Source organism: Heteronotia binoei, chromosome 1 (genome assembly GCF_032191835.1).
Source record: "Heteronotia binoei isolate CCM8104 ecotype False Entrance Well chromosome 1, APGP_CSIRO_Hbin_v1, whole genome shotgun sequence".
NCBI lineage: Eukaryota > Metazoa > Chordata > Lepidosauria > Squamata > Gekkonidae > Heteronotia > Heteronotia binoei.
This window is the reverse complement of record NC_083223.1, coordinates 285,274,461-285,302,376: the sequence shown is the minus strand read 5'-3', so window position 1 is coordinate 285,302,376 and position 27,916 is coordinate 285,274,461. Positions and strand designations below refer to the sequence as shown.

At 55.9% G+C, this 27,916-nt stretch overlaps 3 protein-coding genes across 3 annotated transcripts in view; 2 read left to right on the top strand and 1 right to left on the bottom strand.

Moving 5' to 3' along the window:
• The window catches only part of ARHGEF11 (Rho guanine nucleotide exchange factor 11), an 89,158-nt gene extending 85,838 nt beyond the window's left edge, over nucleotides 1-3,320 (top strand). The window contains 2 exon segments of the mRNA XM_060256735.1: nucleotides 2,403-2,580; nucleotides 2,723-3,320. Coding sequence (XP_060112718.1) covers nucleotides 2,403-2,580; nucleotides 2,723-2,769 — 225 coding nt within the window. The 3' untranslated portion in view covers nucleotides 2,770-3,320.
• Nucleotides 3,321-5,386: 2,066 nt separating this feature from the next.
• Nucleotides 5,387-22,195, bottom strand: LRRC71 (leucine rich repeat containing 71). The gene is made up of 15 exons (XM_060260765.1): nucleotides 22,099-22,195; nucleotides 21,888-22,019; nucleotides 20,687-20,827; nucleotides 20,518-20,593; nucleotides 19,424-19,498; nucleotides 19,252-19,320; nucleotides 18,770-18,929; nucleotides 14,322-14,405; nucleotides 13,792-13,881; nucleotides 12,997-13,107; nucleotides 7,569-7,674; nucleotides 7,387-7,475; nucleotides 6,112-6,220; nucleotides 5,768-5,883; nucleotides 5,387-5,503 (listed from the first exon to the last, which is right to left on the bottom strand). The coding sequence occupies exons 1-15, from the start codon at nucleotides 22,193-22,195 to the stop codon at nucleotides 5,387-5,389; spliced, it is 1,572 nt and encodes a 523-aa protein (XP_060116748.1).
• Nucleotides 22,196-22,747: 552 nt separating this feature from the next.
• Nucleotides 22,748-27,832, top strand: PEX19 (peroxisomal biogenesis factor 19; the record flags this gene model as incomplete). The annotated part of the gene is made up of 6 exons (XM_060256690.1): nucleotides 22,748-22,937; nucleotides 24,950-25,035; nucleotides 25,597-25,758; nucleotides 25,831-26,007; nucleotides 26,084-26,128; nucleotides 26,957-27,832. Coding segments are annotated over 6 exons (744 nt in total), but the record flags the coding sequence as incomplete, so codon positions are not given.
• Nucleotides 27,833-27,916: the final 84 nt, after the last annotated feature.

The following is a 27,916-nucleotide window of genomic DNA, read 5'->3' as shown; positions in this document are numbered from 1 at the left end:
GGGTGGGGGAGTGGAGGATTCAGGGGGGCATTCATACCTCAAGCCCACATCTCACTGCACCGGGGTAGAAAAGTTCCTGACAAAGGAGAAACAAGGTGTGGGGGCAGCAGAGGCAGCTGGGCTGGGGGCCGTCACACCTTCCCAAGTGCTCTTGGACTGCAGGGGGCAGAGGGAAGAATGGGAGAGAGAACTGTGCTTGGAATCAGGCCCAGTTCACCCACCAGGCAAACTAGGTGCTTGCCTAGGGTGCCGGGAGGAAGGGGGTGCCAAATTGGGCTCCCCCCCATTCCCATGGGAAATGCCTAAATTGCCTGCCTACCTCCCCCCCCCACTGCACCTTCCCTTCCCTTCCCGCCTGCCCCCCCCCGAGGCTTGACCCAACCAGCTTTGACGCAGCCAGCATCTTATCCTTCTTTGAAGACAGTGCTGGAGGAAGCTTCCCTCTCCGGTTCTGGAAAGGAGGGGGCAGAAGCCTCCTCCAGCGCGTTCTTCAAAGAAGGATAAGAAGTCGGCCGTGTCGAAGCCGGTAGGGCCGTGCTGAGTCGCGCTGCGCTCTGGGGGGGGGGGGGGGGGGGCGCCTAGTTTGTCTGCCTGCCTCTCCCTCCCCCCCCCCCGCTGCAGCCTCTTCCCACGAGTAGCCCTGCGCCTGCCACTACTCGCAAGTAGCCCTGGTGGCAGGCACGGTGACTTGGAGTGGGACGGAGCTGTGCCGACTAGGGTGCCAGAAGGGCTGCGGCTGGCCGTGCTTGGAACCCAAGATATCAGGCCACTGGCAGGCTTTCATGAATTTGACAAGGGAAACATCTCTTTCCGTGTGTGCGTGAAGGGCCGTCCAGTCGCTTCCGACTTCTGGTGATTCTCTGAATCCGTGTCCTCCAAAGCGTGGCGTCCTTCACAGCCTTGCTGGGGTCTTGCAGCCGGAGGACCCGCATGGCTTCCTCGATGGGGCAGGGGGGGTGTCCTCCTCTGCGCCTCCGACCTCTCTCTAGCAGCAAGGCTGAGGAAGCCGGGGAGAGAATAAGCAGCAGAAAAACAAAGACTCATGGCTGGAAATTACTGGCAGTATCTAAGAAATGGTGCAAATGTATATAATCTTTATCAGTGTTGTACAAAAACAATTTCAAATGTGTGTTAATAGGCACAGGGACTTAATGTGTAGAAATCTTAGTCCCCCCAATTGCAGAGACTAAAAGAACAGCAGTTCAGTATCCCATAAATTCCACTGCAACCATTTCTATACATTAATGAGTCTATTAACACACATTTGAAGTTGTTTTTGTACAACATTGATAAGCGTTATATATATTTGCACAATTTATTAGATTCTGCCAGTAATGTCCAGCCGTGAGTCTTACACTTCTCTCTGGCAGGATAGCCTTCTCCAGTGACTCTTGATGCAATCATGGTCCAGTCGCCTCCGTTTAGAGTTCAGGCTGGATTCGATCCTGAACCCACTGATTTGATCCTGAACCCACTTATTCTTGGTGGTCGATGGGATCTGTTAGCTGGGTGTCGTCTAAGTTATTTGGGTTACTGAGTAGCCGCTGAGGACTCGGTCTCTCTACATGGCTTAGAAATGGTTCCCCAAATCAGTGTCAGCTCCCTGGGTAAAAGTACTCCATCAGCAAAATGCATCCAGTTCTCGGGTCCTTTTCCTATTGCAAGAGCTCTGTTCCTTCACGGAAAGCAAACTGTAAGCAGTAGTTTGGGGGACGTGGTGAGAGCCAGTTTGGTGCAGTGGTGAAGTGTGCGGACTCTTACCTGGGAGAACCGGGTTTGATTCCCCACTCCTTCACTTGCACCTGCTGGCATGGCCTTGGGTCAGCCAGAGCTCTGGCAGAGGTTGTCCTTGAAAGGGCAGCTGCTGGGAGAGCTCTCTCAGCCCCACCCACCTCACATGGGGGGGGGTCTGTTGAGGACGGAAGATAAAGGAGATTTTTAGCTGCTTTGAGATTTGGAGTGGAGGGCGGGATATAAATCCCCCTCACAGGGCATCTGTAGTGGGGGAGGAAGGGAAAGGAGATTGTAGGTCTCTGAGTCTCTGTCCTTGAAAGGGCAGCTGCTATGAGAACCCTTTCAGCCCCACCCACCTCGTAGGGTGTCTGTTGTGGGGGGAGAAAATATAGGAGATTGTAAGCTGCTCTGAGTCTCTGATTCAGAGAGAAGGGTGGGGTATAAATCTGCAGTCTTCTTCTTCCTTTAGAGGGGACAGGTGATCCTGGGAGGGAGGGCATTCCACCTGCCTGGCCCTTCTGTATGCAGTCTCCTCCCCCCCACCCTGAAGTGCAGCCAGGTTGCAAAGTGCCCCCCCACCTGGATCCTGGCCTTGTCGTGGAGACCCCTTTTGAGGGCCCCCCTCACCCCCTCCCTCTCAGGGCCTTCTGAGCTGGTTTCTTCTGCAGGATGTCGAAGTGGCCCATCAAGAGCTGCGGCGGTCGCTGAGCACGGAGGCCTCCGTGGGCCCCCCCTCTGTGGCTGAGGCACCCCAGCGGCCCTGCCCAACATCGCCAGACAGCCGGTGCAACCCGGATGCCCTCCGGAACCCTTGCCCCTCCCTGCAGTCCCTGGCGGCTGAGCCTGGTAAGGAGAAGGGAGCTCCCGTCTGACCCCCCCTCTCCCCCCCCCGCAGAAGCTGTGATCTCCTTGTGTGGGGGGGTCATTGCCGAGCTTGTTCTGCCCTGCGCAGCCTGTGCCTCTTCTCCCATCTCTGCCTCCGCTCCAGGTCAGCTGCCCCCCTCTGCAGACAGCCACCAGGAAGTCACCCTCTAGGGAACCGGCCTTTCCTCGAAGGAAGACTCGCCAGCCAGCTTGGGCTGTCTCTGTGGCCCTGAGGGGAGGGGCTTGTGTCTCTCCTGCCCCGTTGGGACGGACGGACTGCCTGCCTGCCTGCCCGGGACGTAGCCTGCAAGCGGCCTGAAGCTGCAAAGAGAAACTGGAATCTTCGTTGCTGGTTTAATTTAAACTGTTTTTTATGCGATGCCAGGACTTCTTTCTTTCCATCCAGTGACGGACAGCCGGGAAGGCCTGCCAGAGGGAAGCGTTGGTGCCCTGCCCTTGCCCTGCACGTCTGCGCCAGGCTTGCGGCTTGGCTCCCTGGTCGTCTCCCTCTCAGGCCCAGATCTCTCCATATCCTGCAGACTTGCTTTCCCCCTGGACACGGAAGCTGGAATATATTCTGTATAATTGCACTTTTTGGGGGGTGGTTTTTGTTTCTTCTCTCCTTGCTTCTTGGAGAGAGACCAGCTGCTTCCAGACCTTCAGTTTGATATAAATATGTATGTATGTGTATTGAGTTACTGTAAATATAAGAATAGACCGTTGGCCTTTGCAATGTCTTTCTCATTTGCCCTCCCACCATGTTTGGTAACTGGCTCCGTCAGCCTGGCTGAGGTGGGTTGGGGTGGGGATGCTCCAAACAGGGCTGGGCTGTCTCCCCCATGCGCCCTCGGGAGTGGGAAGGTGGTGCTAGTCCCTCCGGCCTCAGAGTTTGTGCTTGGTGGGCCTGCTGTGGGAAGGGAGCTCTGCTTGGTGTCCCGCTAAGAGAGAGAATCGGCCTCCCCAGTCACTCAGGCACGGGGGAGGAAAACAGGAGGGAGGTGGTGCTGCGGGGGTGGGGGTGGGTGGGAATAGGGTTTCCACCCCCCCGCTGACTCTGAGGCTGTGGTCGGCAGGCTGGCCCCGGAGCCGGTCCCTGGGGCCAAAAAGGTTGGGGACCGCTGGACTAGATGACCGTGGAGGTCCCTTCCAACTCTAGGATTCAAAGCAGAGAGACCAGGCTGTGGGGCCCTTCTGTTTGCTGCAGAATAGTAAAGGGTGCAGCAGCATCCTTGAGACTAACAAATTTCGTTGTAGCACAAGCTTTCGAGAGACACAGCTCTCTTCGGCAGATGCTGCAGGACTCTCTGCTGTTTTGCAGCAACAGACTAGCATGGCTAACTCCTCTAGATTTTCTGTTGGCGAAGAGCCTTTTTAATTTTCTTTCTTTTAATGCGAAGGATTTTTTTAAAAAAAGAAACAGTCAACTATTCTTCCCTCCGCTGCCCCCCCCCCCCCCCCCGGTGTGGCTTTTGGGGTCTTTTGAGGTTTACAAGATAATGCATGGGATGGAGAAAGTAGAGAAAGAAGTACTTTTCTCCCTTTCTCATAATACAAGAACTCGTGGGCATTCAATGAAATTGCTGAGCAGCCAGGTTAAAATGGATAAAAGAAAGTACTTCTTCACCCAAAGGGTGATTAACATGTGGAATTCACTGCCACAGGAGGTGGTGGCGGCCACAAGCATAGCCACCTTCAAGAGGGGTTTAGAAAAAAATATGGAGCAGGGGTCCATCAGTGGCTATTAGCCACAGTGTGTGTGTATATATAAAATTTTTTGCCACTGTGTGACACAGAGTGTTGGACTGGATGGGCCGTTGGTGTGATCCAACATGGCTTCTCTTATGTTCTTATGTGACACAGAGTGTTGGACTGGAGGGGCCACTGGCCTGATCCAACAGGGCTTCTCTTATGTTCTTATGTGACACTGAGTGTTGGGCTGGAGGGGCCATTGGCCTGATCTAAAAGGGCTTCTCTTATGTTCTTATGTGACACAGAGTGTTGGACTGGATGGGCCACTGGCCTGATCCAACAGGGCTTCTCTTCTGTTCTTATGCGGCACAGAGTGTTGGACTGGATGGGCCACTGGCCTGATCCAACAGGGCTTCTCTTATGTTCTTATGCGACACAGAGTGTTGGACTGGAGGGGCCATTGGCCTGACCCAACATGGCTTCTCTTATGTTCTTATGTGACACAGAGTGTTGGACTGGAGGGGCCACTGGCCTTATCCAACAGGGCTTCTCTTATGTGACACAGAGTGTTGGACTGGAGGGGCCACTGGCCTGATCCAACAGGGCTTCTCTTATGTGACACAGAGTGTTGGACTGGAGGGGCCACTGGCCTGATCCAACAGGGCTTCTCTTATGTGACACAGAGTGTTGGACTGGAGGGGCCACTGGCCTGATCCAACAGGGCTTCTCTTATGTTCTTATGCGACACAGAGTGTTGGACTGGAGGGGCCACTGGCCTGATCCAACATGGCTACTCTTATGACAGAGTGTTGGACTGGATGGACCATTGGCCTGATCCAACATGGCTTCTCTTATGTTCTTATGTTTTTTGAGCGTGGCCCAGGCAAATTTATTTATTGGATTTCTAGCACGTCCTTTCATGGACCACAGGAGCCTTGGTAGCCCCGCCACACACTCTCCTCTCTCCTCAGGACCACATCCTGGAGCCAGGAAGGATGAGACCACGTGAGACCAGCTTCTCATTTATTTGCCCTCTGCTCGGGGGGGGGGGGGGGGGCGAAAGAGAGTCCAAAGGCAGAGCTTGGGGGGGGGGCAGGAGCTAGGCAGTGGTGGAGTCGTCTTCGCCGGCCTTGGATGTCTTCGGAATGGGGTCACGAGGCATCATCAGCTCCTGGATCCGCGCAAAGGTCTTGCTCTCTGAGGGAAAGTTGTTCTTCTACAAGGGTCAGCAGAATCAGGGGGTGGGAGAGAGCACCACCCCCGACAGTCCCTTCCCCTGGCCCCGCTCTGCTTCCTCCCACCCTCCCCACTTCTAGATTGAACATCTGGGTTTGCTTTCAGGCCCCGGACGTTGAGATGGCACTCGATCCGTGGGACCCCCCCCCCTTAAGACTTGAGCCAAGGGGGCTGCAATCCCCCCAACCTTCTCCCACCTGCACGAGAAAGGCAGAGTCGGAAGGGCCCCGAGACGCAGACTCACCCCCAGCGAGAGGCGCATGAGTCCCGTCGGCCCCTTTCCTGGGCTGGGCCCCTTGAGCGCCTGATGCTCCACGGCCGTCAGGAAGGCCTTCAGCCCCCGCTCGGTGATTTGGTTCCCTGGGGGGGGGGGCAAAGAGGAAGTGTTGTGCAGGGGTTTGGACTAGATGATCCTGGAGGTCCCTTCCAACTCTAGGGTTCTAAGACCTCCCACTGGGCCCAAGTGCTCCGCCCCTTCCTCCGTCACCCCCTCCTCAAGCAGCAGAGGCCAAGCAGCCAGGGCTGTGCCCCGAGTGCCCTGCGGGGGCCTCCATGCGGGCCGGCCAAGCCCCCCCCCTCCCAACATACGAATGAGGTTCAAGTAGATCAGGATGCGGTTCCCGGGCAAGAACACCTTCCCGTCTCGGTGTTCGGCTTGCTCCAGGAGCGGGTTCACCATCTCCGTGGGCTCCATTGCCTGCAGACCAGAAAGGGGGGTCCTGTGGAGACAACTCTGGGGCAGGAGGGGGTCTCACGCCAAGCGGCTGGGGGGGAGGATGGTTTCTTCAGGACCCTTGCAGTGGACGACGGGATTTTTAACATTCTGCGGCTCCTGACACTTGACCTCAGCTGGCGCACGCTCAGCAGAGCCCAAGCAGAATCCCAAATGCAGCGCCCGGAGTGGAGGCGAGCGAACGAGGAGGAGCTGAGTCCCAGCAAGAGGGGAGCGCTGTCGGTGGGCTGAGGATTTTAAGTCACCTGCCCTGGGTGGGATTCCACACCCCTTGGAGGAAGAAGCCTGCAGTCCAGGGCTGCTCTGGGAGGCAGGTCGTGGTAGCCGTTTGGCCAAGAGTGCCGCTGAGCAGTTTTACCTGGCTGGTCAGCTGGGGCCTTTCGTGGGCAGAAGAGATCTGGCTGCTCCGGTACGAGCCCAGTTCACAGCCGCATTAGACTACTGCAGTGTGCTCTGCGTGGGGCTGCCCTTGAAGAATATTTGGGAACTTTCGGTGGTGCAGAACGGCCCAGGACGCTGCTGCCTTGATGCTGACTGGAGTGGGCTGCTGAAGCGGCCTGCCCGCCTAAAGGACTGCGGATTCCCCAATGCGCCTGCATGACCCCAACCCCTACCTTCCCAAGGCCTGCTGGAGGGGGTGCCTTCTACAACCAGGGAGGAGGCAACTCGGGAGAGGGGCCCGGCCTCCTCAGCTGTGGCCCCGCAACTCCGAAACTCTCCCTCCAGGCAGCCTGTCCTGTCCCCTTCTTTGGCCTTCCCTCAGCCATCCCCCCTTCCTGCCCCATCATCGTTGCTTTTGTATATTTCTCTGTGCTCTTTTGATGGCGCGTTCTTGCTGGCTGAAAGGCCTGATTTCATGGTGCATGTCTGGGAGGCCCGACAGGGACACACTTTGAGAAACTGAGGCAGCGGAAGGCCCTTCTGCAGCGTGGCTCTCGCGGGGCAGGAGTAGTGCTGGGTGGAAACCGCAGCCCCCCGGCTTCCTGTCTGCCCTCCTGGAGGCTCCAGCCCAGGCTCCGACGCAAGGACCTTGGGGGTGGGGGGGCTTGGCTGTGGGGCTTCTGCTACCCGGCCAGCCCAGCACAAGAGTCTTCTCACCAAGCTTGGCCTCGGAGGATGTGGGGCCTTACCTCCACTTCCAGGACTTGGGATCGTTTGTCTCTGTTGCCGGATCTTGCCCCTTTGCCGCGAGCTGCTTTCTGCTCCAGGGCAGAAATGGCTGAGGAAGGGAACCGGCAGGATGGGGTCAGGGGGCCCCGGCCCTCGCCGACTCAGGCCCCACTCCCACCCCAGGGGCTGCTCCAGCACAGACCTTTCTTGGCTAGCTTGACCTCCTCCTTCTTGGCCTGGGCAGCTCCCCCAGCCTGGGCGGCTGCCCCGCCACTCGCCTGCCCCTTCTCCTCCTTCTTGGCGGGTTCCTGTCGGGGTGGGGGGGAGAAAGACGGTCCTCTCTCTGAAAGAAGCCCTGAAGGGCCACCCACTGGTATAGATGGGCATTGCGGCCCCACTCCCTGCTCCGTCTGGCCCCAGAAATCCTGGCGTGTCTGAAAGGCCTCGGATGCTGCGCGGGATCCCTCAGGCCTGCTCCTCCCTGCCCAGTCTAAAGCCTCCCTGCTCTGAAACAGCCAGTGCTCACAAGACGAGGTTCCACCGTAAAGTCAGGCAAGTACAATCCCACTGAAAACAATACTTAAATCCTTATATATAATTTTAAACCAGTATATTGGCCACTGTGTGACACAGAGTGTTGGACTGGATGGGCCACTGGCCTGATCCAACAGGGCTTCTCTTATGTTCTTCTGTGACACAGAGTGTTGGACTGGATGGGCCATTGGCCTGATCCAACAGGGCTTCTCTTATGTTCTTATGAGACACAGAGTGTTGGACTGGATGGGCCATTGGCCTGATCCAACATGGCTTATCTTATGTTCTTATGTGACACGGAGTGTTGGACTGGATGGGCCACTGGCCTGATCCAGTATGGCTTCTCTTATGTTCTTATGTGACACAGAGTGTTGGACTGGATGGGCCATTGGCCTGATCCAACATGGTTTCTCTTATGTGACACCCCATCGATTACTGGCTGATTTGTTTTCAATTCCCTTCCTAATAATTCCCAGCATGGCGTTGGCCTTTTTTATTGCAAACGCACACTGTCTTGACATTTTCAGTGAGTTATCTACCACGACCCCAAGATCTCTCTCTTGGTCAGTCTCTGCCAGTTCACACCCCATCAACTTGTCTTTGTAGCTGGGATTCTTGGCCCCAATGTGCATTACTTTGCACTTGGCCACATTGAACCTCATCTGCCAGGTTGACGCCCACTCACCCAGCCTCAACAGATCCCTTTGGAGTTCCTCACAATCCTCTCTGGTTCTCACCACCCTGAACAATTTAGTGTAATCTGCAAACTTGGCCACTTCACTGCTTACTCCCAACTCCAAATCATTAATGAACAAGTTAAAGAGCATGGGACCCAGTACTGAGCCCTGCAGCACCCCACTGCTTACCGTCCTCCACTGCGAAGACTGCCCATTTATACTCACTCTCTGCTTCCTATTAATTAGCCAGTTTTTGATCCACAAGAGGACCTGTCCTTTTACTCCATGACTCTCGAGCTTTCTAAGGAGCCTTTGATGAGGAACTTTATCAAAAGCTTTCTGGAAGTCAAGGTAAACAATATCTATCGTGTCTCCTTTGTCCACATGCTGAGTCTTCCTCAATAACTCGTGTTCCTCAATGTGCCTACTCATTCTGTCCTTGATAATGGTTTTTACAAACTTTCCTGGTATTGAAGTCAGACTGACTGGCCTGTAGTTTCCCGGATCTTCTCTGGAACCCTTTTTAAAGATGGGGGTGACATTTGCTACCTTCCAGTCCTCAGGAACAGAGGCAGATTTCAATGAAAGAGTACATATTTTTATTAGGGTTTGTAGAATCTTTCGGGCTCAAGTGCCGTGTTCTACTGGAGAAAGTTTTTCTTCCAGACGTTTAGTTCTCAGCTGCAGAGAACATCCTCAGTGGCGTTGCAGCCGGAGCAGGCGCTCTGACCTTCTTGGCTGCTGTGTATTGAGTGAGGCCAGGGGTGCTGGAGAGCTGCTATTTCTAAGCTGGAGGGGGTGTGGTGAAAGGGCAATTGGTTTGTGGATGTGCCTATTTGCCCTTTCACCAATTGCCCTTTCACCACACCCCCTCCAGCCTAGAAACAGCAGCTCTCCAGCAGCCCTGGCCTCACTCAATGCACAGCAGCCAAGAAGGTCAGAGCGCCTGCTCCGGCTGCAACGCCACTGAGGATGTTCTCCGCAGCTGAGAACAAAATGTCTGGAAGAAAAACTTTCTCCAGTAGAACACGGCACTTGAGCCCGAAAGATTCTATAAACCCTAATGATGTTACCAGCCGTGAAAACCTGAAATCTTTGATTACATATTTTTGTCAGAAGATCCACAAGTTCAACTTTGAGTTCTTTCAGAACTCTTGGATGTATGCCATCCAGACCTGGTGACTTATTAGTTTTTAATTTGTCTATCAGTTGTAGGACCTCCTCTCTTGTCACCTCAAGCTGACTCAGGTCTTTCAACACCCCTTCCAATATAAGTGGTTCTGGAGCAGGCAAACACTTCTCATCTTCCACAGTGAAAACAGAGGCAAAAAAATGCATTCAGCTTCTCAGCCATTTCCCTATCCTCCTTCAGTAATCCTTTGACCCCTTGGTGATCCAAGGGCCCCACTGCCTCCCTGGCCGGTTTCCTGCTTCTAATATATTTGAAGAAAATTTTATTCCTAGTCTTTATGTTTTTTGCAATATGCTGCTCATAGTCCCTTTTTGCCTGCCTGATCACAGTCTTGCATTTGATTTGTCACTGCCTGTGTTCCCTTTTATTAATTTCACTTGGACTAGCTTTCCACCGCTTCTTATCTTTTACAGCTTCCATTACTTTGTTTGTTAACCATGCAGGCCTTCTCTTATACCTGTTTGTGCCTTTCCTAACTTGTGGTATATATTTTATCTGAGCTTCTAGGATTGTAGTTTTAAATAGCCTCCAAGCTTCCTTAAGGGTTTTGACTGTATTTACTTTTCCTTTCAGTCTCCTCTTCACATACCTCCTCATCTCAGAGAATTTACCCCTTTTAAAGTTAAACGTGGTTGTGCTGGTATTTTGGGGCAACTCTCTATTTATACAAATGGTGAAATCAATAACGTTATGGTCACTGCTCCCAAGTGGTGCGATCACTTTTACATCTCTCACCAAGTCTTGGGCATTACTTAAGACCAAATCCAAGATCGCCCCACCCCTGGTAGGTTCTCAGACCATCTGCTCCATAGCACAGTCATTGAGAGCATCAAGAAACTCAATCTCTTTCTCTCAACCAGAACACATATTGACCCAATCAATCTGTGGGTAGTTAAAATCACCTATGACAACACAGTTTTTATGTTTAGCCACTATCTTTAAGCCTTCCATCATATTATAGTCGTCCTCTATCTTTTGATTTGGTGCGCGATAACAAACTCCCATAGTTAAATTGCCTTTTGGGCCCTCTATTTCAACCCAAAGCATTTCTAGAAGGGAATCTAATTCTCTGACCTCAGTCTTACTGGACCATATACCCTCTCTGACATACAGAGCCACCCCACCTCCAACCCTTCTCTCCCTATTCTTCCGATATAACATATCCAGGAATCACCGTGTCCCACTGATTCTCCTCATTCCACCAAGTTTCTGCAATTCCCACAATGTCTATGTTTTCTCCCAACACTAAACATTCCAATTCTCCAATTTTACTTTGAATACTTCTAGCATTTGTCTACAAACATCTATAATTTCCCAGGCAAGCTAGGCCCGCCACCTTCCTCCTGCCGCCTCGAGACTCTGGCAGACAGTCCATACTGTTTGTCACCATCACAGTGGACAACTCTGATCCGTTACCCGGTAGAAAAGTAACAGCTAACCCTTCATCTCTTTGAGATGAGTCCTCCTGAACCAGAGACATTTCATCTTCTGTCGGCTTTCCCCCAAGATTTAGTTTAAGAACTGCTCTGCCACCTTATTGATTTTAAGCGCCAGCAGCCTGGTTCCATCTGGGGACAAGTGGAGACCGTCTTTTTTGTACAGCTCCCGCTTGTTCCAGAAAGCATCCCAGTGCCTAACAAACTTAAACCCTTCCTCCTTACACTATCTTACTTGGGACCAAATCCAGGATTGCCCCACCCCTGGTAGGTTCAGAGACAATCTGCTCCATAGCACAGTCATTGTGAGCATCTAGAGAGCATCTAGAAAACCCTGTTCCCTCTCGACCCTCATGCTCCCTGGCAGCAACGGGGTGCCAAGTTCAGAGCGGGGCTCATCTAACACGTCTCCGAGAGCCTAACTGACCGTCTCTGCTTCTCCAGGGCAGTCACCTCAGCCTCAAGGATACAAACTCGTTCCCTGAGGACCAGGAGCTCCTTGCATCGAGCACACACCCAAGACTTCTGTTCTGTGGGCAGATAGTCATACATGTGACACTCAGTGCAAAACACTGGAAAGCCCCCACCCCCCTGCTGGTATTCTACCTTCATGGTGCAAGCACCAGTCATTTCCGACTCTGGGGTGACATTGCTTTCACGTTTTCACGGCAGACTTTTGACAGGGTGGTTTGCCATTGCTTTCCCCAGTCATCTACGCTTCCCCCCAGCAAGCTGGGGACTCCTTTGACCGACCTCGGAAGGATGGAAGGCTGAGCCAACCTCGAGCCGGCGACCTGAAAATCCAGCTTCCACTGGGGATTGAACTCAGGTCATGAGCAGAGGGCTCTGACTGCAGTACTGCAGCTTTACCACTCTGCCATGGGGCTCTTATGTATACACTGGTTTAAAACTGTATATTTGAAGAATTATATATAAGGATTTAAGTATATGTATTGTTTTTGGTGGGATTCTACTTGTTCCAGGAACGTGCAGGAAGGACTCAAGGAGTCGGCTCACGACGTACCTTGTGCAGGGAATTTGGGGATCAACCAGACCAGATGGGAAGCTCCTGTCGAATTCCTACCAGCCCAGGTAAGCACAAAAATGGCAGGGATGCTGGTTGGACCCTGTGTGACTCGCCAGTGGGCAAAAGCGACTGCAAGGAGGGAGTACCTCTGCAAGCCCTCCCCCTCCTGGGAGAGGCATTTCAGCATGCGGCCGCAGACATAGCGGGACCTTTCCCAAAGTCTCCCTAGAAGCAACGGGTTTATTCTGACATATCCTGACGCGGTTCCTTTGGCTTCAACAGAAGCACAGGCGGCAAATAGATCGAGATGGGCTGCCGCGTCAGTCTGCCTCTAACGGCTGAAAAGAGCGAAAGGTCAGCAGCACCTTCAAGACTAACAGTGTTCATGGCAGGGGAGGAAAACTCATGTATAGAACTGAGCAGTGACTCAGGAAAACTCCTTCCCTGCCACAAATGTTGTCAGTCTTGAACAGGGGTGGCCAAACTGTGCCTAGGGACCCACGTGCGGCTCTTTCACACACATTGTGTGGCTCTCAAAGCATCGGCTGGCTTGGAGAAGGCATTTGTCTCTTTAAAGCCCTTTGCCAAGCCGAGCCAGCTGGCAGCTTGGAGAATGCATTTAACGTTGCTTTCTTTCCACCTCCCCTCCCCGTGTCTATTTGCATTCCTCCCTTCCTGTCTTGTGGCCCTCAGACATCTGACGTTTATTCTAGGCGGCTCTTACGCTAAGCAAACTAGGCCCCCCTGGTCTGGAAGGTGCTCACTTTCTTCTTGGTGGTGACTTTGCTGGCCTTGGCGGGCTGCAGCTTGTCCAGCGTCGTGTTGCTCAGGTGGCTGGATGGACGGTCGGTCTTGACATCCGATTGCCTTTGGGGCTGGGAGAAGAGTTGGTTTCCTCTACCTGAAGGAGCCTCAAAGTGGCTTCCCTTCCTCTCCCCACCACAAGGAAGGCAGATGGGAAAGGGGTGCAGAAGGGTCACTCTCTGCTCTAAGAGCCTCTGCGGGACCCTCCCCCCTTCATGCACTGCCTTTGAGGGGACCCCCCCCCATCAAGCGCTCAGAACCAAATCTGCAATGGACAGCAAGGAGCTGCAGAAGGGCTTGGCAGCAAACCCTCCCCACCCCCGCTCAATTCCAGAATCTGGGGGGGGGGGGCTCCTGTGAACCAAGCCCTGGAGGAAAGGAAAGGAAAGGAAAGGAAAGGAAAGGAAAGGAAAGGAAAGGAAAGGAAAGGAAAGGAAAGGAAAGGAAAGGAAAGGAAAGGAAAGGAAAGGAAAGGAAAGGAAAGGAAAGGAAAGGAAAGGAAAGGAAAGTGGTCTGTCACCCCCACCCCCCAATAGCTTTCTCTCTTTTTAGTTTAAAAAAGGACCACATAAACATTGAGGCATTGATGTGGTCATCTATCACCTCGTTCATTTAAAGAATCCATTTCTAAAAGGGGGATCCAAGACCCCCTCCCCTCCCCTCCCCAGCCAGCCAACCCCGTGCCCGGCTGCCCTCTCCTTGGAGGCAGGAATCCTGATGCCAGGCCCTTCTGGGGGCACCCGCCTTCTCCTTACCATCCGGCATCGCTCCTGGCACTCCTTCTCCAGTAGAAGCCTCCTCCTCTCCACAACCTCGGTGTGAGTGAGCGCAAAAGGAGCGAGAATCTACAAGGCAAATGGGGGGGGGCACTCTAGCTGTTGCTAAAGGCCAGCATTCCCTGCCTCCCCCTGTGTAGGGAGGCCACCCCAAGTCAGGCCATGCACCCTGGGCTCCACTTCAAGCCTCATACCAGCCCACAGGGAATAGCCGTGCCTCAGCAAGGGCTTCGTGGCCCTTTGCGTTCCCTGGACAAAGGGGTCTGGCAAGAATCTCAAAGCTCATGCTTAGCCACCCCCCAGCACTCCATCTAGGGAAGGAAGGGGAGTGTAATGGCCAAAGAGGCCGTCTTCCTTCCAGGGCCTTCGAGCCTGCCCACTCCTCGCCCCCCCACCTGCTCGCAGAAGGAGCACCAAACACGGAGTGGCCCCGAAGCTTTGCCCTGCAGACCCCAAGTCCCCCCCCCCCCGGCATCCTCATGAGATCTGAGGGGCCCCTGGAGACTGACCTCTGCCAGCTTTATGGCTCCTTCGTCTCCAATGTGGTTGTGCGACAAGGACAGCGACAGCAGGGAGCGGTTGAGGCGCAAGCCCTGGCCAAAGGCAACCCAGAACACACACCTGGCATCAGAGCTGGAGGAGACCTCCAAGGTCATCTAGTCCAACCTCCTGCATGTTGCAGGAAATTCACAAATCCCAAATACCTCCCCACCCCCCCACCCCACATCCCCAGTGACCCCTGCAGGCTCCAGGCCCAGAAGATGGCAAAAGCCTCCAGGATCCCTGGGGCCAAAGGAGCCTGGAGAAAGAGGCAAAAGAGGCAGTCAGCACTTCCCTGGGTGTGGAAGAAAGCGCCACAAGAACTAAGCCCTGATGCAGCCCTTCCCGCCCTCCTCCTCATGATCTGCCTCAGTCACAGAATCATTGCTGGTCTGACCTTCTGGGGCCACAGAAAACAATTCCACACCCTCCCCTATAGGACAGCCCTTCAAATACTTGAAGATGGTGATCCTATCACCTCTCAGCCGCCTCCTCTCCAGGCTAAACATGCCCAGCTCCTTCAACCTTTCCTCATAGGACTTGGTCTCCAGACCCCTCATCCTCTATAGGACAGCCCTTCAAGTCCTTGAAGATGGTGATCGCATCACCTCTCAGCCGCCTCCTCTCCAGGCTAAACATCCCGAGCTCCTTCAACCTTTCCTCATAGGACTTGGTCTCCAGACCCCCCACCATCTTCGTCACCCTCCTCTGGACCCCTTCCAGCTTGTCTAGATCCTTCTTAAATTGTGGTGTCCAAAACTGAGCACAATACTCCAGGTGAGGTCTAACCAGAGCAGAGTAAAGTGATACCATCACTTTGTGATCTGGACTCCATGCTTCTGTCGATACAGCCCAAAATTACATTTGCCTTTTTAGCCACTGCATCACACTGCTAACTTGCGTTCAGTGTATGGTCCACTAAGACCCCTAGATCCTATTTGCACAGACTACCACCAAGACAAATCTTGGATTTTTCCTACCTAAATGCAGAACTTTACATTTATCCCCATTAAGTTTCATTTTATTGGTTTTAGGCCAGTTTTCCAGCCTGTCGAGATCATCCTGTATCCTGTCTCTGTCTTCTACTGTATTTGCAGCCCCTCCTATGAAGCCTTCCCTCTATTCCTTCATCCAAATCATTTATAAAGATGTAGAACAAAACAGGCCCCAGCAGGACAGATCCTTGAGGCACTCCACTTGTCACTCCTCTCCAAGAGGATGAGGAACCATCAACAAGCACTCTTGGGGTGCTGATCCAGTGACAGAGCCACCTAATGGCCACAGGATCCAAACCACATCTTGCCAACTTGGAAGCTGCCTTCTGCTGAATCAGACCAATGGTCCTTCAAGGCCAGTCTTGTCCGCTCTGACTGGCAGTGGCTCTCCAGGGCAGAGAAAGGTCTTTCACGCCACCTACTGGCCGATGCTTTTAAGTGGGGACTGAACCGGGGACTTTCTGCATGAAGAACAGGTGCCCTTCCACTCATCAATGACCCCTCCCCAAGGAAGAGGAGCACAGTCAACTGCAGGCAGCTGGACTCAGCATTTGGCTTAAAATAAGAACATTCCTTATCCCCCCCCCCCCCACAGTCAGTAAAAAGCAAATTATATGTCCATTGGTAAAACCAGTAAAAAAGAAAATAAGTGGGGAAGCCCTGTGGCCACTGGGCCAGGAGAGGTCCAGCAGCATCAGAGATATGCCTGAGGAACTGCTCCACCCACCCACCCTCCCCTTCCTTCCTTCCCTCCCCCCCCTCCCTCGCACTGGAAAGGAACACAGTGTGGACATAACGCGCAGTAAAAGAACACTAAAAAGCACTACACTGTCTAGCTCTACTGGACTGGACACATCAACCGATGTAGAGAATCCTCAAGAGAGGGCTGTCATTCAGTCCATCCGAAGGACAGGTAAGGCAGGCATCTGGCATCCTGTCCTGTTTTGAAATCTTTATCAGAAGCCTGCAGAGCAGAAGACAAGAGGATTTTCAGGCGGCAAATTTCAGGCAGTCAAAAAAACAAAACGCCCTGTAGGAAGTTCTGCCTCGCTCCCATATAGTCAAAACCTAAGCATTTACGAGGCTTCTTGTTCTCCTTTGTTGTTGTTCAATCGCACAGTCAAGTCTGATTCTTTGCGACCCCATGGACCAAGTCATGCCAGGCCCTCCTGTCTTCCACCACCCTCCAAAGTCTGCTCAAATCCATGTTAGTTCCATCAGTAATGCTGTCCAGCCATCTCCTCTTTGGCCGTCCCCTTCTTCTTTTGCCTTCTGTCTTTCCCAGCATCAGGGTCTTCTTCTCCAGGGAGTGCTCCCTTCTCATTTGGTGGCCAAAGTCTTTGAGCTTCAGCATCTGACCTTCCAGGGAACAGTCTGGGTTGATCTCCCTCAGGACTGACTGACTGGATCTTCTTGCAGTCCAAGGGACTCTCAAGAGTCTTCTCCAGGGAGTGCTCCCTTCTCATTGGGTGGCCAAAGTATTTGAGCTCCAGCTTCAGCATCTGACCTTCCAGGGAACAGTCTGGGTGGATTTCCCTTAGGACTGACTGATCGGATCTTCTTGCAGTCCAAGGGACTCTCAAGAGTCTTCTCCAGCACCACAGCTCAAAAGCATCTATTCTTCTGCGCTTGGCCTTCCTTATGGTCCAGCTCTCACAGCCATGCATGACTACTGGGAAGACCATCGCTTTGACTATACGGACTTTTGTTGGCAGGGCGATGTCTCTACTTTTTATTATGCTGTCCAGGGTCGCCATAGCTGTCCTCCCAAGGAGCAAACGTCTTTTAATTTCATGGCTCCAGTCACCATCTGCAGTGATCTTGGATCCCAGAAATGTGAAGTCTGTCACTACTTCCTTGTTCTCCTTTACAGTTCTGCAAACACCTGGTTCTCTCCTGCTAGGTTTTAGTCCAGCAGTCCCTCAGAGATCTCCAAGATTTGCAGGAAAAAAGGTTGTGCGAGTGAAAGCTCCTTTTGGAGCCCTCCAGTCGGAAGGCAGGTGTGGCAAAGAAAAGGAACTCAGGGTGAAGAGGTACAAAAATGCTGTCATCCTCTTGTCTGGAATTGCTTCGAGGCAGAAAACCAGCACCTGTAGTGAGACCAGACTCCTGGGTCCTGGGCGGTCCATTGCTCTGGACTTGGGCCTGAACTCCAGTTCAGCAGTCTTGCGTTGCCATCTCCCCTTCGAGCTTCTCCGCTGGGCTCCCTGCTGTGGCTGATCTGTGGAGGTGCTCATGACGTGGTAGTCTTGTGTGCTGCTTGAGAGGATCTTTTTGAATTTGAATTCAGGACACATGACTTTAATTCTATCCCAATAATATTTTTTTTCTCATTCTCCAATACTCTCATAAGGACTTTCTTCATTGGTGTCAAGAGGACTTTTGCCATTGGCCGGGAGTACTTTCACTTTCCACTGTCTCTGCTTTGCACTGCTCCTATCTCTGTGTAACAAGTGAAGCATTCTTTCTGCCTAGTCTCAGGGATGGCCAAGGTCGTTCCTGTCTGATTATGCCGGCACCTGCAATGGGCCTGGGAAGAACTATTGGGGGAGGGACTGCTCGCTTCATGCCTAAGTTTGATTTTGTAACAGTCTAAGCCTGATCTATAAGTCCCTACATGGCCTGGGACCCCCCTACCTTCGGGTCCTCCTCTCCCCATATGTGTCCCAGAGAGCACTCCGTTGGGGGTCTCAAAACCTCCTTAAGATCCCCGGACTGAAAGAGGCTCAACTGTCCATCACCAGAGCCAGAGTGTTTTCAGTAATAGCCCGCTCTGTGGAATGCCCTCCCTGAAAACATCAGGGCCCTGTGGGACCTGCCGAAGTTCCACAGGGCCTGTAAGACCGAACTATTTAAACCTGCTTTAACGGTTGAAGGGAGGTAGCTATTATTCCAAGGCACTGATAATCACACTGAATTATTATAACTGAAACATCAGGGAAATTAGAAATGCACAAATGCACACAATCTTTTAGGATTGTAAATTGTATAAATGATTTTATAGTGTATTTTGTTTTAAATATTTATGTGGTTTAATTTGTTGTTGTTAGCTGCCCTGCACCTGTCAGGGAGGGCGGGATATAAATTTGATAAAATAAAGGGGCAACCCCCCCAAACCAGTTTACGCAAGGGCTGTCTTGCTCTGACCTGTCATGTATCAATAAGCAGCTATTCTTGTAATGGATTGTCTCTGGTCATAATGCCCCTATATAAATCGATGGTGCGGTCTCATTTGGAATACTGTGCACAATTTTGATCACTGCACCTCAAAAAAGATATTACAGCATTGGAAAAAGTGCAGAAAAGGGCAACTAGAATGATTAAAGGGTTGGAACACTTTCCCTATGAAGAAAGGTTAAAACGCTTGGGGCTCTTTAGCTTGGAAAAACGTCGACTGTGGGGTGACATGAGAGAGGGCTCACGTTTGCCAGGGAAGCAGCTCCGGTGTCGGTGATGCGGTTGTAGCTGAGGTTGATGGAGGCCAAGCTCTTGTTGGAGCTCCGGAGGGACGAGAGCGCTTGCCCTATCAGGGTAGCCGCCTCGTCGTCAATGTCGTTGTTGCGCAGGGAGACATGGGCCAAGCTGGGGGGGGGGAGAGGGGACGGGGCTCAGCTGCACTTCTCCCCCACCTGGCAGGCCTCTCCCCCTCGCAACTGCCCCTTCCCCCCCGGCTGGGCTTGGGGGGGGGTGCACAGCAACCCCACCTGGCTGTGTTGGCCCCAGGAGGGAGGGAGGCTAAAGGGCAGAGGCTAGAGGGCGAGACTCCAAGCAAGGCCCCAGTCTGGAGAGAGGCGGGCTCAGACTGCACCAGCCACCCCTCTGTGCCCCCTGCCCAATGGCCCCTCCCGGGCTGTGGCAATGCCCCCCCCCCGGCTCTGGCCAGGTCCCCCAGACTCCCCCTTACGTGCTGTCTTCACCAATCAGCTTGTGGAAAGACCGCTCTGGCAGTGGGTTCCCTTCCAAGGACAGCACCCTGCAGGAGGCGGGAAAACACCTGGCCACTGACTGCCCCCCCCTCGGGGGTCTTCCTTTCCTCCCCCCCTTGGCCCCAAGCCCCCCAGGGCCTCCTCCCTTACTTGAGGTTGGGGCAGGTTGGCAGGATGGAGATCAAGGAGAGCAAGGTCAGGTCTGTCAGGCCCACCTTCCAGAGGCTGAAAGGGAAGGAGAGGGCATGGCAGGAGGGCTCGCCCCACAGCCCCCGGATGCCCTGGCAGAAGCTGAGCTGAGAGGGCAACTGGACCTCCTGTGCCAAAGCACAGGCAGCCGGGAGCAAAGGAGCCCCTAAGCCCAGCCCAGGGAAGCCCCACCATGTGCCAGGCCCCCCTCTTCAGCTGCCCTGCCAGGCCTAGGAGCCGGCCCCTCTGCCCCAAAGCACAGGCAGCCGGGAGCAAAGGAGCCCCTAAGCCCAGCCCAGGGAAGCTCCACCATGTGCCAGGCCCAGGCCCCCCTCTTCAGCTGCCCTGCCAGGCCTAGGAGCGGGCCCCTCTGCCCCAAAGCACAGGCAGCCGGGAGCAAAGGAGCCCCTAAGCCCAGCCCAGGGAAGCCCCACCATGTGCCAGGCCCCCCTCTTCAGCTGCCCTGCCAGGCCTAGGAGCGGGCCCCTCTGCCCCAAAGCACAGGCAGCCGGGAGCAAAGGAGCCCCTAAGCCCAGCCCAGGGAAGCCCCACCATGTGCCAGGCCCAGGCCCCCCTCTTCAGCTGCCCTGCCAGGCCTAGGAGCCGGCCCCTCTGCCCCAAAGCACAGGCAGCCGGGAGCAAAGGAGCCCCTAAGCCCAGCCCAGGGAAGCTCCACCATGTGCCAGGCCCAGGCCCCCCTCTTCAGCTGCCCTGCCAGGCCTAGGAGCCGGCCCCTCTGCCCCAAAGCACAGGCAGCCGGGAGCAAAGGAGCCCCTAAGCCCAGCCCAGGGAAGCCCCACCATGTTTCAGGCCCAGGCCCCCCTCTTCAGCTGCCCTGCGAGGCCTAGCAGCGGGCCCCTCTGCCCAGCAGCTCTCGGCTCCTACTGCTTGGGAAGCAAGCCTGGAGGGTCTGGCGGGGGACCCAGGGCTCCGGCCCGCACGTGACTGGAGAGAAAGGAGGCCTGCACCACCCACCCCACTGCCAAACCAGGCCAAGAGCACAGGGGAAGCGTGGCCTCTGGGCACAGGCCCTCCTCCCACCCAGCACCACTCACCGGATGGCCTGGAGGCTGGAGAGGGCCGGCAAGCACTCCGCCAAGACGCCCAGCATTTTGCCTTCCAGTCTCCAGCCTGGGGGGGGGGGAGAAGAGGATCGCTTTGGCTTCCCTGCCACAGGCACCCGGGAGGGGCGGGGAGGAGGAGGAGGAGGAGGGCAAGGCTTACTGCGGATGAAGATATCGCGGGTGGTCTTGGGGTCGTCGTGCTCCAGCTCCACCTGGATGGTGGGACGGAAGTAGGCGTACTTGCCCTGGATCTGGGCCAGGATGTTCTGCCCCTCCTTCTCCGCAAGCAGGTCCAGCTCCTCTGGGGAGAAAGGGGGAGGGCTTGCCCAGAAACAGGAGCCCCCCAGCCCCTCCCCCTGGCTCCCCTCACCCCCCTGACCCTCCGCAGCACAGACTCCATCCTGCCCAGGGGGCTCCCGCTTTAGCTCCTGGCACACCATGCCCCTCACCAGTGCAGCTCACCTGGCAGCCCCTGTCCCCGCGGCACGGTCCCTTCCCCTTCTGTGTCAGCCTCTGCAGGCAGAGCTGCGTTTGTACACGGGAACCATAGAGCTGGAAGGGACCTCCCGGGTCATCCAGTCCAACCCCCTGCACAAGGCAGGAAACTCAAAAGCACCTCCCCCTGAATTCACAGGAGCTTCTTCGCTGTCAGATGGCCATCTAGCCTCTGCTGAAAAACCTCCAAGGAAGGAGAGCCCACCACCTCCCGAGGAGAAAGCCTGTTCCACTGAGGAACCTGTCACAGAATCATATGGAAGGGACCTCCGGGGTCATCTAGTCCAACCCCCTGCACAATGCAGGAAACTCACAAACCCCTCCCCCTGAATTCACAGGATCTTCATTGCTGTCAGATGGCCATCTAGCCTCTGTTGAAAAACCTCCAAGGAAGGAGAGCCCACCCCCTCCCAAGGAGGAAGCCTGTTCCACTGGGGAAGCGCTCTAACAGTCATTATTCATGCTGTCTGGCCTTTGCTGGTTTCTCATCCACAGTCCTTTCTAAGGCTACGATAACCTTTGTCCTGGTGCGTGGCTCACTGGATGCCTTACTGGAGGCCTGCTGGCCGCGCTTTCAGTATTGTGTTGTCTCCCTTGAGCCTCAGCAGGACCAGGCAGGCCAGGGATAATAAATGAAGACGGTCAGTGTGGAAATGCCGCCAGGGCTGCCAGGTGAGTGTCTAGGGCGCCAGCCTTCTGGAGGGTGCCCAACTGGGCGTTCCGCATGTCACTCAGGGATGTCCCCAATGCGCGGGGGGGGGGGGGGGCGCCAGAAGTAAGCCTCGCCTAGGGTGCCAGGCCCCCTCCCCCCCGCGGGAGAGGGGCTCTATGACCCCCAGGGGGCGGAGCTGGAGGCGGGGCCTCACCTGGTGCGGCGGGGGGGGCGGGGGCGGCGGGGGGGTGGGGCCGGAGGACCACGCGGGGGATCTCCTGGAAGCCGGCGCGGGCGCACAGCTCGGCGAAGTCCTGCTCCAGGATGCCGCAGCACTGGTACTCCTCTGCAGGGAGGGAGAGGGGGTGAGCCTGGGGGGGGGGGGAGGAGAGGGCGCCCCCAGCCCCCCCTCTCCCCCCACCCACCCTCTCCGTGCTCGGCGCGGCGGGCGGCGTTGCGGGCCTCCTCCTCCAAGGCGGCGGCCGTCTTGTCCTTGCCGCCGCGCTCGCCCTTCTTCCCCATGGCTGCAGCGGCGGCGGGGCGGGCGGGCTGCGGGGCGGTCGCGGGGGCAACGGGAGACGCCGGGGAGCCCCGCCCCCTGCCCTGGCCCCGCCCCTGCCGCAGCCTCCTCCGCGCCGGGAGGGGGAGAGCGAGAGGCCGGCGCCGCTTCCTTCCTTGCCGTCGGGTCCCGTCCCGGCCGCGCCGGCTGCAGCGCGCTCCACCATGGCGGAGGCGGCGGAGCAGCAGCAGGACCGGGAGCTGGACGAGCTCCTCGAGAGTAAGTGGGGCGGGGGGGGGTTGGGGGGGGCTGCGCTGCGGAGCTGACCCCCCCTCCCCTCCCCTCTCCCCTTCCCCCCCAGGTGCCCTGGACGACTTCGAGAAGGCGCCGCCGCCCCCCAGCGCCTGCAGCGGAGGAGGAGGAGGGCAGAAGGCGCCCGAGGAGGCGGCCCAGGTGCGCCCAGGGAGGCAGGGAGGGTTGGGGGCCGTCGAGGGGCTGGCTGGCCTCGCGGTTCTTGCAGGAGCTCTTGGGGGGCTGGCGGGCAGCCGAGGCTAACGGCGCGTGCCCTCCCTCCCTCCCTCCCTCCCTCCCCGGGGCAGGAGGCGCTGCTGGCGTCGCAGGAGGAGTTCTTCCAGGAGCTCTTCGAGGGCGAGCTGGCCTCGCAGGCCACGGCTGAGTTCGAGCAGGCCATGCGGCAGCTGGCCCACGACGAGCCCCACCTCGTCGAGCAGTTCCAGAAGCTCTCCCAGGCCGCAGGACGCGTCGGTGAGTCAGACCCCGGAGGGAGGGCGGGAGATCCCGGCGGGAGAAGGGAGGGGCGGCAGGCCACACCTCCTTTAGGATTGCAGCCCTTCCCTCCCCCCCCCAGCAGCCCCGAGGGCCCCCCAGCCCTGTCTCCTTTCCTGGGGGCTGGAGACGGGAGGAGGCAGTGACCCTGCCCAGAGGCTCTTGGGAAACAGGCCCGTGTGTGGGCTGCACGGGTGGGGCCTTTGCACAACTCTCCCTCTCGGGCTGGGCCTGCTGCTGCCGCCCACGGAGGCTTCACATAGAACCACAGAGTTGGAAGGGATCCCCCAAGGTCATCTAGTCCAGCCCCCAGCCTAATGCAGGAAACTCCCAAAGACCTCTCCCTAAATAAACTCCCAGCACTGCTTGCTGGTACTGGACTTTGGAGCCATCTTTGCCTCTGCGCCTTTCAGCCACATCTCAGTGCCAAGTTGTCTGTGGGTGTGCTTTCTGCATGCTTCGGGGCTGCCTTGCTTTGACTCTCTTGCTCTTTGTGAGGCCTTTCCTTCTAAGGAACAAATGCTGTGGCCTGACTTCACTGGGGAGCTGGCACAGTTGTTTCAGGAGGGCCTGCTTTTCTCAGTGCAAAAGCTTAATAAACCGTCTCAAAATCTGATGCATCGTAACTGCAGCAGCCTGATCACTTTCCCAGGGCTGTCACGAGGTCCCAGGTATTATGGACAGAGCTGCTGGTTGCTCAGACCTCTCCAAAGACAAGCAGCTATTCCTAAAGCATATAGGGAGCTGTGCAGAAATTGAGGGAGGAACAAGCTTCTTCCAGTGTTGACATACAAGCAAAGAGCTTCTTTACTTCCCGGTTCTGGGTTGTCTCTAGTGAACACCTTTTCTTACTCCTTAACACCTATGAACAGCCAAAGCAGCCACAAAATCGGTTGAGGGCTATGCAGACTTTTAGAAAGAGTGCCACATGAACATGTGTCTGCCCACTGGACAGCAGTTGCCAGCAGGGGTGGAATCCTAGCAGGAGCTCCTTTGCCTATTAGGCCACACCCCCCTGATGTAGCCAATCCTCCAAGAGCTTACGAGGCTCTTTTTTGAAAGCTCCAGGAGCATTGGCTACATCAGGGGTGTGTGGCCTAATAGGCAAAGGAGCTCCTGCTAGAATTCCGCCCCTGGTTGCTGGTGTGTGAGCTGTAGGCTCTCCGGGGTTGCTGACCTGGAGGAGAAGGAGGGGTGTGGACAGGTCTTTCGGGGACCTGCTGCAGCTGCCCCACCCCTGTGCTGTGGCTAAGTAACCCCCCTGCCATTGTGGAGTGGAGAAGGAGAGTCCTGAGGCTGGAGGGTGTCCGGCTGAGCTGGGGGGAAATTTGCCAGGGATGCCCTAGGCTGGACTACATGGCCTCTGTGGCCCCTTCCGACTCTAGGATTCTGTGAAATTACTCCTTAGATGGAGTCCTTTCTGCGGATGGCAGACCGATATGGTCTTACGCTGTTTTTGCTACAGAGCTACGGGGCACAGCCGAGCTGTTGTTTTTAGGACCAGTGTCTGAGAAACTGAGTCAGGCTGAGGGGATGAGAGATGAAACTGAAGGGCTTAGAGGCAAACTGAAGACTAGCCAGTCTACGATTGCAGAAGGGAAGGGTCTCCCAGACTGAAATGGTAGCTGTTGATCAACGGGGGCACTTAACTTGTCACTTGGGTCTCGAATGATCATCTCGAATGACTGGAAAGTAGCTGGTGGCTTGTGGTTTCACGGGGCGGGGGGGGGGAGGTGGGGCGGGATGTGAGCCTGTTCAGCCAAGGCTGGTGTGTGTGGGTGTGCGTGTGTGACTGCAGCCATTGTGGCTCCTGCCTTTGCAGAGGGCAGAGCCAGATTCGAGTCCGGGAGCCCCTGGGACGCTAGCCAGATGTTTGGAGGGTGAGTTGCTTTTGAGACTCAAAGCTCCCTTTGCATAAGGCGGAGCTGCAGAGCTTTGGGTGCCTGGAAGACGGCAGCAGCCAGCGCTTCTTTCTCCCCTTCTCTTTGCAGGGAGTGACTCCACGTCCCAGCAAGAGTTCACTTCCTGCTTGAAGGAGACCCTCAGTGGCTTGGCCAAGAATGCCACTGAGTTGCAGGTACAAGGCTCCCGCAGGGCTGCACGGAGGGGAGGTGTTGGGAACCCCCTTCCAGCCCCTGGAGCCTCTCCTGCCCCACCAGGTCTGCTGAATGCAGGGGGAGGACGCAGTTCTCGCTTTCTCTGCCCCTCTGCCTTTCTTCAGGCATGTCCACAAATGGGGTTCTGCCAGGGAGCTCCTGCTCAGAACTGGAGAGAGTGGGAACAGAAGCCTGCAGGAAGGCTCTCACCTTCCCAGCCAATCAGCCGCCTACCCTGCTTCCTTGGCGGATGGGGTGCTGCTGCCTTTTCACTGCTCCACCACCAGTTTGGTGTCGTGGTGAAGTGTGCAGACTCTTATTCGGGAGAACCGGGTTTGATTCCCCACACCTCCTCCACATGGAGTGACCTTGGGTCAGCCGCAAGTTCTCTCAAGGTTGTTCTGCTCAAGAGCGGTTTCTGCCAGAGCTCTCTCAGCCCCACAGGGAAAGGACATTGTGAGCCAGTAAGCGTCTCCTTCGCATAGCGAAGGGCAGGGGATAAATCCAGTCTCTTCTTCTCTCACACCTCCCCCCCGCTGCAGAACTCCACGGTGGCTGAAGAGGAGCTGGCCAAGACCATGGAGGGGCTGTGCCTGGAGGAGGGGGAGGGCGAAGGCAACCTCTTGCCCCTCATGCAGAGTATCATGCAGAACCTCCTCTCGAAAGACGTCCTCTACCCCTCCCTCAAGGAGATCACGGAGAAGGTAGGCAGACCCCTGGGCTCTGCGGCACCCCCCTCCCCCACCGCCTACATTTTTGCCTTCCTCCCCCTGCAGTACCCAGAGTGGCTCCGGAGCCATCGGGACTCCCTGCCCAAGGAGCAGTACGACAAGTACCGGGAGCAGCATGGCATCATGGGCAAGATCTGTGAGCAGTTTGAGGCGGAGCGGCCCACAGACGGCGACACGGAGCACAAGGCCCGCTTCGAGCTGGTCCTGGACCTCATGCAGCAGGCGAGCAGCGGCTTTGGGAGTTGGGGAGGGCGGGAGTGGGGGGTGTTCTGCGGCTTATCCTGACTTTGCCTTTCAGCTTCAGGACCTGGGCCACCCACCCAAGGAGCTGGCTGGTGAATCGGTGAGTCTCTGTGTGTGTGTGTGTGTGTTTGCATGCATGCTTTTGGGGTGAGGCCTGGTGCCATCTGCTCCCAGGCAGAGAAAGAGGGGGTGTTTTCTAGGGGACAGACTGGGCTAACCTCACGTTTTGTGTGAAGCACCCAAGAAAGGCATCTGGGGTTTGCCTGGCCCTCTTCCATCAGGTGCTGCTGCCCTTTCACTGCCTCACCACCAGTTTGGTGTCGTGGTTAAGTGTGCAAACTCTTATTTGGGAGAACCGGGTTTGATTCCCCACTCCTCCTCCACTTGCACCTGCTGGAGTGACCTTGCGTCAGCCACAAGTTCTCTCGAGAAACTCACCCTCACCTCTGCAGCCAGCACTGCTTGCGAGAGCAGCCATTCTCCGAGGCACTCCTGCCGGAACAGTCAGGCAACGTCTGTCAGAAAGGAGCGACAACAGGGGGTAGCGGTTCGTGTGCCAGACTGGGGGTGGGAAGAGACGGGTTCAGATTCCTGCCCTCTGTCTTCCAGCCGGTTGGCAGTGTGGGGAGCCTGGCCCCTTGGGTCAGAGCAGCAGGGCAGGAGAAAAGCCCTTGTGGGCACTCGCTCTGTGCCGGCCTGGCAGCTCTCTGTCTGCTTGTGGCGGAGGCTGGCCACGAAGGAACGGAGCAGAGCTGCAGTGCCAGGACCAAGCCTCTGGTCAGTGAGGTCACCCAGAGCCTGCCGAAGGCTCAGCACTTTTGTGGCTGCTCTTGCGTTCCTGGCGGCTAAAGCCCCATTGCCCCACTCTGCCTGGTGCATGCCTCAGCCTTTTCTCTTCTCTCTCCCCCTCCCGCCATGCCTTGTCCAGCCGCCTGGCCTGAACTTTGACCTGGAAGGACTGAATCTGCCCGATGGGGCCAATGCCGGAGGAGACCAATGCCGGATCATGTGACCGTCCCGCATGTCGAGCGGCGTGTCTTGAGAGTGACTGTGCGTCGTTCCTTCATCACCGGGGTGCCTGGGGCTGATGCTGCCCATGTAGCTCTTGATGGACGAGGGTCCCACTAGGATAATCCCCCACCTGAGGCTTTCCTGAGGTCTCCAGAGTGAACTGGGGGAGGAGCAGCTGTGCCCTCCTTCCCTTCCCCTCCCCTCCCCACGCCCTTCTGCTGTCTCCTGAGTGGAAGACCTGGACCCCTCTGCCCTTTGGATTTCGGTAAACCACGCTGAGCATGGCTAGCCTCCGTGTGTGTGCTCCTTGCCCCGCTCTCCTTTCTCCCACTAGGAGTGGAGCCAGCTGCCAAGGCAGCCGTTAGCTGAGAGTGGCCAGCAAAGGGGTCCAGGTGGGACTGGCGAGTGGCTCTCCAGTTTGGGCCTTGTTGGAGGGGGGCTTGAACCATTTGTATCTCGGCTCCCCCTTTGCTGCTGGTGTCTTGAGGCTTGTCAGGTGGGTGGCCTCCTTTGGAGGTGAAAGGGGAGGCAGGCCTCTTCCAAGCACAGCCTGGCCAGGGGTCCCTGGGGGAGGCAGCATGGAGGGGTTCAGCTTCTCTCTGCCGCCTTCACTCATGGTCCTTTCCTCTCTGCTGCCTGGAATGCCCCAGGCTGGGGGGTAGGAAGATCTTGGCTTTTCTGCCCCAGCATGAAACTGGAGGAAGGTCCTCTCCATCTGAACCCAGCTTGGATGGTCGGGTGGCAGAACTTGATGGAGATGGAACTCTTTGGAATAAATAAAGGTGGAAGTTTATCTTTTGAGTGTATTTTTGGCTTTCTGTTTTCTTTGCCTAAACTGAGGCTTCCGTTTTGGGATGCTGGACTTGCCTTACCTGCC

Excerpts from the sequence above, each read along its gene's own strand:
- LRRC71 (XM_060260765.1), bottom strand. The coding sequence starts at position 22,195 with ATGGGGAAGAAGGGCGAGCGCGGCGGCAAGGACAAGACGGCCGCCGCC. Across the intron at positions 20,828-21,887 it reads CGCCCCCCCCGCCGCACCAG|AGGAGCTGGACCTGCTTGCG; the intron begins GTGAGGCCCCGC and ends CTTTCTCCCCAG. Across the intron at positions 5,884-6,111 it reads GATCTACTTGAACCTCATTC|GGAACCAAATCACCGAGCGG; the intron begins GTATGTTGGGAG and ends CCCCCCCCCCAG.